The sequence below is a fragment of the Zonotrichia albicollis genome, chromosome 10, assembly GCF_047830755.1.
Source record: "Zonotrichia albicollis isolate bZonAlb1 chromosome 10, bZonAlb1.hap1, whole genome shotgun sequence".
In the NCBI taxonomy this organism is placed as follows: Eukaryota; Metazoa; Chordata; class Aves; order Passeriformes; family Passerellidae; genus Zonotrichia; species Zonotrichia albicollis.
This window is the reverse complement of record NC_133828.1, coordinates 37055918-37069574: the sequence shown is the minus strand read 5'-3', so window position 1 is coordinate 37069574 and position 13657 is coordinate 37055918. Positions and strand designations below refer to the sequence as shown.

The 13657-nt window shown below is 45.3% G+C and overlaps 1 protein-coding gene across 12 annotated transcripts in view; it reads right to left on the bottom strand.

Annotated features, from left to right (window-relative positions):
• KALRN (kalirin RhoGEF kinase) overlaps positions 1 to 13657 on the bottom strand; it is a 463005-nt gene that overhangs the window by 54435 nt on the left and 394913 nt on the right. For 11 of the 12 annotated variants that reach the window (XM_074548811.1, XM_074548813.1, XM_074548812.1 and 8 more), the window contains one exon: positions 787 to 1070. In XM_074548811.1, coding sequence (XP_074404912.1) covers positions 787 to 1070 — 284 coding nt within the window. Of the gene's footprint in view, positions 1 to 786; positions 1071 to 9304; positions 10668 to 13657 lie in introns of those variants that run through there. The other variant, XM_074548819.1, reaches the window with a different exon arrangement.

Sequence of the window (13657 nt, the reverse complement as noted above, 5' to 3'; positions counted from 1 at the left end):
AATGCAATTAGAAACAGGAACAGGATCCTTTTATCTTTTCAGTTCAATATTGTGTTGGATGGAGGGAATTACAGGTAATGGAAGAGAAGCAGTAAAGGCATAAGGTTTTGCTGGTTAATCCTGGTGCATTCTAAGGCTTACAGAAATACAGTTTATAGGTCATTCATACAGCTAAGGCAACTACATCTGTCTGTGTGCTGACAGAATAGTAGTTTTTTCATTTAAATAAAAACTGTTTAATGTACATTTTTAAAAATGTGTTCCTCTTCTTTGAGTTCAGTTAGTACCATCTGCATTTTTGGCTTTTAATTCCTCATTCACTTTATCAGGAAAGTGCCATTCTGGTAGAGAACTTGCCTGCAGAAAAACTGCAGGTACAGATACACAGCAGATTTAAGAGAAACATGGCTATTTCTTGGAGTATTTTCTTTCAATAAGGAATTACACTGCCACGGTAGCATAAAAGTGATATGAACCTCAGCAAAAACTGATAACAGCAGCTCAAGAATAACTTCATTTCTGTCCAAGGCAGCTTTCTAATAGGCTATTAAAAAACTTAATCAAAGGACAATAATATATGCAAACTGTGAAGCACTATTCCTTATATATTCCATTGCTCTTTGGATCATAAAGCTGTTTGCAGCAATGCAATTTTACGTATGATTTTATGTATGATTCGCTGTCCCCTCCGGACCCTAAGGGAACTGCATTTACTCCAGCATGACTCACAGCCCACGGAAGAGATGGCATTTCCCGTAACAAACACCAGCAAACACCAGCACACACCTCATCTGCGCTGTCTCCCTGAGGAGTGGTTTCATCTCCAGGCTTTGGCGAGCCGAGGTCAAAGCTCTTCCTGCCATCCCGCACCTTCTTCTGCTTCTTGATGTGGCTCTCGGTCTTGCCGCTGTTCAGGCGGCGCACGGGGCTGGTCAACCATTTCTTCAGGGTGTTGGTCGAGCGCTTGGGGCCCGGAGAGCTCTGGATGGAGTTGAGGGATGGCTGAGGCTGTAGGTTGGCCACGGAGTCAGACTTGCCCCCGTTGTCGTTGGCAGAGACCGAGTACGCGTCTGCAAGGAGACGGCGCAGGTGAGACCTCATGCCAGCACCCCTCTGCTGCACCGGCACCCAGCACCACAGCACTGCCTGCCCTGGGGAGAGGCTTCCTGACCTATGGACTTTATGCAAACTTTATTGCACACCAGAGAGAGGAATATGCCCTGCAATGGGCATTTCCCACAACCTCACACGCCTCTCTCATTTCCTACCACGCTATCTGTCCTTATGAAAGATCGCAGACAGCGGAAGTTTTTATATGTAGGTTTTTATTCAGGTTTTTTTATGGAAGCCTGATTTTCATGCTAAGTGCTGAATTTCTCAGCTCCTTCCTACAATTTCATTGTGAATTGCTAGGAAGAAAATAAGCACAAAAAAGGAGACCTACTACAGGAGACCTGACAGCCACCAACACATTGTCAAGTTCCGTAATTGTTTCTCAGCTGTTTCCCGACCCCAATGACATGATTTAGTTAGACTACTTATTAACTTTGAAGCACCTTAAAATTATCTCCTTTGCCTTTGAAAGCAATCTGTCAGAAGAGTTCACAAATCTGCTAGAACTAAGAAACTGGAATGAACAATTACAAAAGATGACAAACTGTTCAAACCAAAGGAAACTCTCAATAAGGTTTAAAATTAAAAGCTAGTTTCATTATACAGAAGCAGGAGGTTCTGCTGAACTGCATCCAACCTCAGTTACTGATACACATGTTCAGACTGGCACCTTAGAAAGGGCTGCAACCTTCCTTACTCCCCCCAAATGCAACAGACCAAAGATGTGCCAATGTCAGTAAGGCTTTAAAACCAAAACAAACAAGTTGCTCAAAGATTTCCCAATTGCCCTTCAGGAATAAGTGCCTTGTTTTCAACTTTCTGAAACCATGCTAAGGCAACTCCCTCCTCTCCCTATCAGGGTCTGAGATGTTTCATCCCACACAGTTTAAGATGAAGGTTTTTTTACAAAATTCAGATACTGTCACACTCCTATAAAAAACATCTCAGGCTGTACAACAGAAAAGAGCCAACTGATGTGATTAAACATTTTTACATTGTTATCTCTGAATCTTTTATCTGTCCCAGCAGAAACCAAAATCCTAAGTTACAACACATGAAGATAGACTGCTGCAGCCAGATATTCTCAGTTCAGCAATAAACACCACTAGACATGCTGGGTTGTACACATGCTGAGGGAGAGCTACTCTTGCAGAGAATCACTACCTCGATTGTTTTAGAAGCCAGTTCCTGCTACCTGCATAAGGAGATCACATCCCCTCTGGGCAGAGCTGCTGCTTGCAGCTGTCTGTGCACAGAGCAGAGATTGCATCCTGCCTTGCCTGCCATCTTGCACAATGCAGACCAGGAGAGTCAGAATGCTTTACAGCCATACACAGCATCAGTCAGAAGCTGAACCAGTAAGTTATTACATACCTGAGGTCAAAGGTTAAATTTTAGAACATACAGAAATCATTTTAACAAGATAGAGAAAAATCAAAGTTCACTTCCCAGACAAGAAGAAAATCTCAATCATCTGTTTTTTGACAAAAGGACTGAGTGCAAGAGGAACTGAGAGGAGGACAGGTTCCAGGTGGAGCTGATCCCAGGTGGAGCTGGGGATTTTCTGGCATTCCTCTGTAAGGGCAAAGTAGCAGTGTTATCTCCAAAAGGCCTGGGGTTTAGCCAGCTCCTGCTGATGTTATTTCATGTACACGAAGTAGCGCTAAATCAACGAGTGACAGATAATGTTTGTCAGGGGCCAGCTTATCTTCCACTCAATAGGCTCTGGATAGCTCTCCCTGCAGGCTCCACGTGATGCTCTGCGAGTTTATCAGTGCCCTTGCGTCAGCAAAATGCAGGGTTTCACCATGGTGGGTTTGATTTTCCAAGTGCCCTCATGGCCCTGGCAGCGCTGAAAGCCCCACAGGCAGTGGGGGAAGCTGGAGGGTTCTTGGCCAAGAGACTTTGCTTGGTGCCCCCAGGTGCCCGTGCTCCTACTGCAGCTTTGGGAATTCCTGCAGCAAAGGGAGCCGGGCTGCAGTCAGGAGAAACACTGAGGGACTGCTACTCCAGGGATGATTTGGGGTGAGAAGCTGTGTCACAGACTTGCTGCCTTTGCTGGGGACTGGGCTCAGCAGGAGGTAGTGGAGAACCAAGGATGAGCTGATCTCACCACATCTCAGCTGATGTAGAGAGGTTTTCACTACACCTTGTAAGTAACGCAGTCCAACGCCCACCTCCAGTTCACAGCAACTGGACTTAAAGTTAGCTTCCCTTCCCTTACCAAAAGTTAAATTTACCAATTTAACTTTTGGTAAGAGAAGGGAGGCTAATGAAGACTGAGACAACCCCAAGGGTTTGTTACCGAGATGCCAATCTCAGCCCGGCAGGCTCAAGGCAGAGCCAAGTCCAGGAACCCTGATGCCTGTGAAGGGGCAGGGACCTCTCTTCCCAGAGGGAAACACCCCAGAATTGACCAGCAGGGTCAGGCCCCAGCCTTGCTGCCTCCCTCTCCTTTGCCCAGCAGCACAGCCACAGCTGGGGCATGGACAGACACACAGCACCTCTCCTGCCGTGGCACTCTGCTCAGTGTCCTGGGGAAGTGATGGTCAGTAATCCTGTCACTCCCAGGAAGGCAGCACATGGGCAGAACCAGCCCCAGTCCCAGGCTGGCCCACAGCCCACCCTGCCTGCTTATAATAATTTTGACACCCAGAGCCACGAACCCTCTGCAGACTGAACATCAGAGCTTCAGAGCCACCAGCCATAACAAAAGTCAACCCACAGTTTTCCAGAGGGAGGCTGTTAACACTGTCCAATGATCCCACCTGAAAAGGCTCTGGATTTTCCTGCTCAAGGTCATGCCTTTGGTGATGAAAAAGGCTGTTTACCAAAGGGTTACTGCATGCTGGTTGTGCCATTAAAACCCTGTCAGATGTGAAGTCCCCTTCTTTTTCTCCTTGTTTGCTGGACTGCCCTGGCTGAGCACAGTAAGGCATCTGGGACAGAGCCCACACTTTGCCTGGCCCATGCAACCCAAGACTGGAAACACGGCCTTATTTTGCCTGGTAAGGCAGTCTCTGCTGGCTGAGGAACAGGCAGGGAGGTGGGAGAGAAAGGCTGGCATGAATTTCCCTTCGCCCCAGCCACCATGAGAGCCCTTCGATGTTGGGTGACTTATCTTTGTCCACACCCTACACTGGTACAAAGTACTTTCATCTCACCATCCCAATTCCCACTGCTACCAAACATGCCATGCCAAAAATCCACATACGATATTCATAACCTTTTTTTCCTTTTTCAAAGGAACTGCAAATTTGGGTACATTTGTGAGCAAGTCACATTTGCAGTTTGCCAGCCCTGCTGAGAACGATCTCCTTTGCACATAAAGCAGGTCACATCGACATGGTTGCAGAGGCAGGACTGGAGCTGAAGGAAGAGCAGAGCTCACAAAATGAGAGAAAGAAACAAGAAACACACAAAAAAAATCTGCCAGGAAAGACCTTGCAGACAACCTCCTGAGCCACGCGAGCTCTGCTCTGCGGCACACATGGCTACAAACACATTAATCATGACACTCGATACTGGCCCGAGACCCAGACACCAGGTGGATCAAGCGGAAGAGGAGGACACGTTACCGTGTTCCTCTTGCAGAGCACTAGCACACATGTGCTTTGCAAACTGCATTAGCAGAGCTCTTTGGAGACAGTTTGTTTAAGAAAAGCCAGAGAGCTTTTGGGAAAGATGCAGCAGCTCAGTGCATGATAGGCGAGGCAGCTGCTGCCGCCCGTGAGCACCAGCGGAGCAGCGGCTGTCCCGCACTGCAGCATGAGGAGCTGCCTCCCAGCAATGTCCCAGGACACACGTCTAAAAAAAGGTATTTGGTGAAGCAAAAAGGGTGTAGGGAGGTCAGCAGACTCGTGTGGCTAGATTGATTTCCTGGCCAAACCATTCATTCAGGCAGAAGAAATGATGGTTTCCAAAACACTCCTAAGCAAACCTCCAAGAAACTTCTGGCAAGAGGACTGTGAGAGATACTCAGCCAGACCAAAGGGCTTTAACATTCAGAGCTTCTGCACCGCTGCAGCCATGAAATGTTTGTTATTGTTGGTCAATTGAACAGACATCTGTAAAAGCACAGCTCTTATACTTGAAAAATAGAAGGTTCCAGTTCTGTTCAACCTTGGGTGAAAAGAAAAATAAAAGTCTCATAGAACTGGTTTTAGAGGCACGGTAATATTCTCATTTGAGTCAGTAGGAATTCCTGTTGGAGCATAAATACAAGGCATTTTATTTTTACCTCCCTGTTCCCCAGAGCACACATGGGAGGGGAGGTTTGTCTGATCAGGCTCAGGCAGCACCAGACTCCTTTGCAGGACCTCAGATCTCTCACAGGGAAAGGAAAAGGCTTCTCAGAGCAACTCAGAAGAAAACATCAGTCTACTCTATTTGATACATAATGATGACAGATCATAAAGGATAGGAAAGAAATATCTATCACCAGAAGATAATACAGAATATAGCTATAAAAATAGGGGACTATAGCAGGGCACAGTCTTGCTTTAAGTGAGGTAAATCCTTTTCTGACTTATCTATGGCTCCATTTACATCCAAGAAAAACAGCCTGAGAGAAAAGGATTTTTCCACAAAAGTCAAAGAAAATGAGCCAGAATGGGAACTCTGAAGTCCTACTAACATGTGCATTTAAATCAACAAATTTTATTTTACAGAGTTAATGCCACTTGTGAATGAAAGCCAATAGCCAATAATGACAATCTGATTGATGAACACATAAATCAGCTCTGCTGTGCTAAATAGAGCCCATTTTCTACATTCAGTGGTTCCTGCCACCACTTTTGACACAGACAGAATTTAATCAGATGTGGGTAAAAGACTAAGTCAGTCTATACTCGAGTAAATTTCCTAAAGAATGGGAATCTCCATCCCAAAAAATCTTGGACAGCAGGAATCATCTACACTCATCCTGTGCACAAACAAAGCCTCTGTGTTAGTATTTCACACTACACAAAAAGAACCATCTAAACCATCAAAATTCACCTTCTCCTGCCCTTTCCAGGAGCACCTCCATGATCATCCAGGCTGCAGGCTCCAGTTCACAGTACTCAGCCCCCTGAAGCTTTATACTCTCCCTTGGGAAATGCTGCTTTGAGAGTCCCCTTGGAACTGCTCAAGGGATTTGGGACTAAAGCTCTACCTGATGGATGCAAAGACGGCAGAATGAGGTATGAACACTGCTCCTTTGGTCTCCTCCGTGCTTTTGTATTGAATGTCCAAAACACGCTCAGTGAAACATTTTTATTGGCACGAGTCAGGGTTACAAAACTTTGTGGCTTAGGCAGATGACAGTACTGGTCCTGGTTTTAGTGTTAGAGCCCATTCTGCCTGTAAAACCTGGCCTGGATTTGCAGAAGTTTGGGAGGCAACAGCATTCGGATAATATAAATGCTGTTGCCTCCCAAACTTTAAAGTCACTTTACAGCTATTCCTTTAGTAAAACCACTAGGTGTTAACAGTGTAAATAATGTATCTTGCAACTTCTAATGTCAACAGATAAGTTGCCTCCTCAGACACATCCTCTGAAAAAGGCTCTAGTGAAGTATCTAAGTGAACACAATCAAATTTTCAGTGGCCATGTCAGACAAAGACAGAGGACAACTGGCTTGAAAAGCCCTTTAGATTAGACGTACATTAAACTTTCACACTGGAATTGCAAAACGTGCCCTGGAGACTTCCATCCTCTCCCAGCTCTGCTCAGCAGCTCCACACGTGTCCAACCCAGACCTGCCCTGTGCTCCAGCTCCAGCTCAAAATGAGATGGGACCATGCAGGAAAGAACTTCACACCAGAAGCTACAGACACGTTCAAACTACGCCACTGAAATCTAAATGCAGATTTTGTTCAGAGATTCAAATGCTCTCCCTAAATTCATAACCTCCTGGAAATGAGCAAATTGAAAAGGCTCAATTGAATTTTCTGTTTATCATTTGAAGCTTCAAGCTGGAAGCAGCATCAAAAGGTACAAATCAATCTGGCAGGACTCTCACAACTCCACTTACATGGATGAAATGACTTCTGTCCAAACTCAAGAATAACGGTATGGAGTTAAATATTTTATAAAAAAAAGTTTCTAGTCCAATAGAGGAAGCTGCAGACATATTGGACAAACTTTCTGATCACTGTAATGTAAAACCTCAGAATCTTTCTGTTTCATTGCCAAGCATGCAAACATGACTAACTTCCAAAGAACAGGGGAAAAAAAAGACTAGAATCTAAATTATTCACACACACTGTTTTGCTATTGAATAGCTCTTATTTCTTGGAAATATGTAAGAAAAGCTGCTTTGAGATAGAGAATGACCTGCAGAATTCCCTTTAACCACACTGCAAAGCAGGGGATGCACCAGAGGAATTTTGCATATGGGTTTTGTCTTTGGGAAACAGTCACCAACCTGTTGGCTTCAGTATTCAGCTTTCTGATCATTATTTCAGGTTGAAACCTAGAGTGAGGAAAACAAGCACTCACGCAGCTGGGGTGAGTAAACACTGTCACTTGGAGCCACTCATTTCTGAGGCAGGCAGCAGCTTCACCTGCTGCTCTCGGCAGTCAAGGAGCTGCGCAGGCTGTGCCCAAGGGCGCTGCAGAGCGGGACACACCCCCTGGGAGCCTCTCTCTTTCCATTAACTACAGAGGGAGCCCGAGCAAATTGTACCCTCAGCTAAATTTAGTTATTGTGAGTCCCCTTCCCACATCTGAGTACGTTTCATACCAGGCCGATCTCGCAGCAGGGAATGATTAGCTGAAGTTAAGCATCTGTCAATTCACTTTAATAAGCAATAACTCGTGGCAACCTGCCATTAGCTTCAGTTGAATAGCTTTTATTTTTAGCTGGTGTTGCTCAGATGCAGCTTCCATCCAGCATGTGCTGGGAAAGCTGACATCCCAAAGTAGTCTCCAGGTCTTCGTTGTGCCAGTCGGAGTGTCAGGGCTCAAGAGCTGCAGTTCCTGGAGGTCAGAGAAAAGTCACTGCAGTTCTGGGAAAGTTTCAAAGAGTGAGATAAAACCAAAAGCCTGGAGAAACAGCACAGAGGCGCATGGTCCCCAGAGACCTTGCAAGAAAAGTTACTGAAATCCTGAGAGCGTGCTGAATGAGTGAGCTGGGTCTCCAGGGACAGAAACAGCACAAGGGGAAGGCACAGAGAGAGCCTGCTGAAATAAAACATGACTTCAGCACTGTCCAGAGCACCCAGTGAGAGGAACAAATGCACAAGTTCTCTATTGTATCTGCTGCTTCATGTGGATCTAGGCTTTTATCAGAGGTGACCATAGGGAGGGCAAGGGAAAAGAGCAAGATGAGTCCTCAGGTGAATATAGGGCAGGGTCTCGTTCCCTCTAGAAAGGAAACTCAGTTTAACTCAGGAGTGGCTGGTGAAGCAGAAGGCTAAACAAGAAGGCAGAATATGTGTTTGTGCCTCCAAAGAGACCCCCAGGAAAGTGTTCAACTCAGCCCCATGGCACCAAGTGCTTGAAGAGCAGCTGGAACACCTGAGGTCCTTCCCTCTGAGTGCCCTGCTCTGGAATGGGATTCCACAGAACAGCTTAAAACTCTTATGGATATCTACAACTTCTCTGGCTGCAGGTTTGAGTCTTTTTGTCTCCATGTACCAGCCTAATTCTTCCTGCTTCAGAGTCCCATCTGAGCCCCACATAAGCTGCTGTGAATTCACAATAAAAATAATAAGAGGACAAATATTCAGAGTGAATCCACCAACCTGCTGGTGAGATACTCCTAGCCAGCTCCTATCCTGAAACACTGTGAGACACGAGGCAAGGCAGGGCAGTAACAGACCTTCAGGGGAACCTTGAAGCAACATCTTTTTAGAACAGGCTTTTACTGCATAAAAAGGTGTGGAAAAGCTCAGAAATAGAGCAGTTGCTCCACACAGCAGAGTTGGAGGCCAGATGCAGTATTCTGTGTGCACTTGATTTCATTCACCCATTCCCCTGCCTTGAGTTTGTGCCCAGCACAGGACCCAGGCCAGCCCTGAGCACAGTGACAGCAAGTCCCACACATCTGCTGGGAATGCACATTGGAGCAGCCTTCCTGTAATGCCTCACAGCTGGCTGAGCACATTGCTGAAGTCAAGAGGCACGCATTTCTTCAGCAAAGAGAGGAAATAAAAAGTCAAGACTAACAAGATCCAGAAAGGGCATGCTTTTTTTTTTTTTGAACAAATCAACATTTATTTCAATGTAGTGAAACAACTTGTTGAAGCACTTCTCTCAGTTCTACTTTACATTTTGTATTTACACTGTCCTCATTCTGTGACAAAAATAAAATAATCTCCAACCCTGAAATTTCCAGAATAAGTGTCGCTAGCAGCAAAAATAACAAAGCCCCAAACACAAAGCAAAAATCCCCCTTGATATATTTTGATGGGAGATTTTTGCATGTTCCATAAAAAAAGTTTTAACCCTGAAACTTTATGAAAAGCTATATGGGATGACAAGGAGGAAAATGTAATGTGTTTGAAGCTGAACGAGAGCAGCATTTGCTGGCCTTTGCAAGTACACTGTTACTTTTAGCATAAGGAACTGTGAAATGCTTAGACACCCACATAGAAGCAGACTTTTAAACTTGGATCAAAGCAGTTCTGCTCTTCTGGGAGCGTAAGGGTACCAGAGTCAGCAAATGCCATCTTTTATCCTCGATGTTGGGCACAAAAACAAACTTTATTACACATGGTTTCCAAGCAGCTGTTAGTAAAACACAAGCCTTATTCTTTTGTCAAGTGTCAAGGGTCAGCTTCATTCAGCAGCTTCCAAACTGAGCTACTGTAAGAATTTTGAAGTAATTTCTCAGTTAAATGACATCATTGCTAAGGTCAACTCTGCCTTATACTTGAAGTCAGCAACCTCTGTGACAAGGTGGACCACTCTGTTAAATGGGGGGAGAGAAGACAATGATGTTTGAGTATCATATTTAGGCCTCCCTATCTCAAAGGAAGCTGTGGCTATGTACCCAAACAATTCTCCACGGAAACAACAGAAGAGTATCAGTGACAAACTTGGAATTGGAAAAATAAAAAAAAGCAAGAACGGAACCCAAAGCTTTTTGGGATAGGAAGAAAAACTGCATGTTGAGAAAGAAGGGATTGGTTATTAAACTTTCCAGGCACACAGAGGGCTCGGAAAGCACAGAAAACAAGCAGAACAAACAAACACAACTGTGTGCATCTTTGCATCAGCTTCTTTTGCCAAATGCAGTAGCTTCCAACATTCAGCAGCTGCCTCTTGCTTTCTAGTGCTGTGGAGTTCTCTTTGGTACTTGGAGGCTGTGAGGAGCTCCGGGCAAAGAGAAAGTCTTTGTCCATTTACAAACCAATTCCAAAGGCGCTGATCTTGAGTAACTTTACTAAGCAAGAGTGACACAGATGTCTAGGAAAGGGGACTTTTCTCTTAGTAAAGTTGTGGTAGGTGCAGTGGAAACCCAAGGCAATCTACAAGCTTGTCAATTTGTGCCTAGGTAAGAACAGAGTCCTCCGTGAACGTCTCTCATTTGTTCACTCTTAAATTATTCAGGCTCTGACAGCCCCTGAAAAGAAAAGAACGGAATAAGGATAAGTTGCAAGTGGCGCAGGGCAGGAGCGGACACCACGAAACCACCAAGAACAACGGGGTTGGGGTGTTTGACAACAGACACACTGCAGCTGCAGCCTCCAGGGCTGGTCCCAAAGCAGCTTCCTCCACGCCCTCGTCCTCCAGAAATGCCAGCAGGAAATACAAGCTCACAGCAAAGGTACTGATTGGGATGAATTAAAAGAAGGAATGAATGAAGTCAATGCAAACAGCGGTTTGGAAATAAAACACACAGAGAACTGCTGGTGCTTGTGACACTTTGCTCTTTGAACACAGCACAGGGAGATGGCTAAGCAGCTTGGAGACTTTTAACTGCACACTCAAGACTATCAGTTAGGCTTGTGGGAAGCTTTAATTCATTCAGCTTAAGTAGCAAAACCAGAACACCACTTGCTGTCCCATATAACAGGCTCACACAATCTGCGTCTTGGTTTTCCGTTTGACAGCTCGGCAGGGAGCAGCTCTGTGAGGAAGCTTCCCCGTGATGCCAGTCAACAAGTTTATCAAATTTCAGGTGACAAAGTCACCACTACACTCTATCTGCGTCAGCAAGAAAGATGGACAGGAACTTGAAGTCTCAGAGAGCATCTGCTACATGGGAACAGGAGAGCTGGCTCCTTGCAGCACCCTGCCGAGGTCTCAGCCCTCTGAAGCTGTGCCAGTGCCTTGACCCAGACACCAGCCTTCCCAGTGAGGCTAGTCCTAAGGAACGGATTGATTGTGACTTCTGAAGGGCCACACAGAGCCACCCACAGCTTTTATGGTGCTTACATCATTGCTCCTTACCAACAGCCTCCTTATGAAAAAAAACAAACTAATCCAGCTTTGCAGAGATGTGGAGAGGTGCCCCGCATAAAGTGCTTCATTCCCTTCTGCATCACTGAATTTCATCACAAACAGCTGTAAAAATGCTCTACCAAGCAACATGTCTAATAAACTTTCATTTCAAAAGCCATCTTCTCTATTGCTGGGTGGTTACTTTCCTTTGGCTCCATCTTTCAAAGGAAGCAGGAAAAAGAAACATTTGAACACAACAGCAAGGATTAGTAGCAGAGGCTCTTTGAGTCTACAAAGGCTTTGTTGAATACAGGTGACCTGTTACTGCATTTTAAGATGTCTGATCACAAACATTACCTGCCTGATAGTTTAGTATCCCCAGGACAAGTGACTGCAGGGAATATTCAGCAAACATCAGCCTTTCAATGTTTGCCTGGAGCTTGCCTTGCTGTCGGCTTGTCTTAGCCACACTGCCAGATCAAATTTTACAGCAACACAGCTCTGAGCAGCCTGGAACGCTCAAGCCTGGGTAATTTCTCTGATACTAAGACAAAGTCAGCTAAGATGCTGCCCTCTGCTCAGCACCTGCACCCTGGCAGGAGCTGTGCTCTGCTAATGAGGAGCTGAAGTTACTGCCAACATTCAAAGCATTTGACTCCTTCTTGCCTAAAGCTACGATTTTCCTTCTGCCGTCCCAGAAAGAATCCCTGTTGATTAATATTTATTCCATTTCCTAAAGAAATCTATTCAGCCTCCACATGCTTCAGCTGAGAGCGATGTCTGAACATTGTGTTGATCCTCAGAGTTCAAACTGTAGAAGGTACAAAGAATACCAGACTTGAGGCACTTCAATGGTATTCACTGTGAATCATCATTTTACATTGTACCACTCAGACACATTTGGATCTAAAATACATTTGCATTTCTAATTAAAACAGATTACCATTAGTAACTAAAGAATGTCTTAAATCAGAATCCCTAGGCCATAAAAGCTAATTGCACGATGCTAAAACTGGATTTCAAAAATATACATATTATACCCCCTGCAGGATTAATTAAGCAACATCTCTTCAAAAGAGTCCTCCAAAGTGTATTTATTCAGCATGCAGTGAAATTATACCGGTTGTGCAATGCTTCCCATGGCCTGCCTTGGCTCAGGCTCCTGAGGCAGCAGAGAGCTGGAGCCTTGTTCATCAGGGGAGCTCAGCATGGACAGAGTGGGTTCAGGACTGCAGTCCACGAGCAGGGACACATTGCAGGAGCAGGAGCAGCTGCTCTGGCCACAATGAGCCAGCACCCTGGAACGAGGTGATCTGGGGTACGTGCGTGATGTGCTCCCCAGGACATGCAGGCCCACAAAGAGGCTGAAATCAACTGGTCCGTGTGAATCTGGAAGCTGTAACTGCTGATGAGCTGATGCTCAGTTCCTTACTGGTTTCCTACATAACCTCAAGGAAGGTTCTAAGTGCTGACTGAGCTGGGAAGTGTTTTCAGAGAGGCTATGGCTGTACCACATGAGGATGTGAGAAACCTCTGTCACCAAAGCTGCATGTTCCTTCTGAAGGGATGAGGAAAACACCCAACAGAGTCTAAGAGGGTGCTACAGTCTGTAGCTGTAATTGTCAGCAAGCCTCAACTGCATGAAAAAGTGTCCTCAGAAGATTCAGCTATAATGGGATGTGCCACTCCCAGCTTTCTTCTGTGCTCTGAGCTGCTTGCTCCATGTGAAAAATGAACTTGGAAAAATTCTCAGAAAATGGCAGAGACACCTCCACGGTCACTAAACCCAGTCTCTTATTATCATAGTCCATCACTTTCCCAAATGTTTACTTCAATGTTTTGTGCAAGTGAACACGAGACCTTTGCTCAAAACTCACATAGACTGTACTTGTGCCTTCCTGTACACAGCAACTTCAAATTTCCATGTTTAACTTGCTTCCAATACAAAAGATAACAATCTCCAGAAGAAACCACCTACTGGTTCCTCAGGATGATGTTTGCTAATGGGTTCCCAGCAGGTCTGGCTTCCAGGCTTCACTCCTTTATGGAACTTACAGCCTAGAATATCAATTTGCAGGGGATCCAAGATTTCAAAGCTGTTGAGCTGTCCCAGGACTTGCAATGGCTGTACCACATGGGACAACCAAGTGCACTGGGGGGCAATAAGGG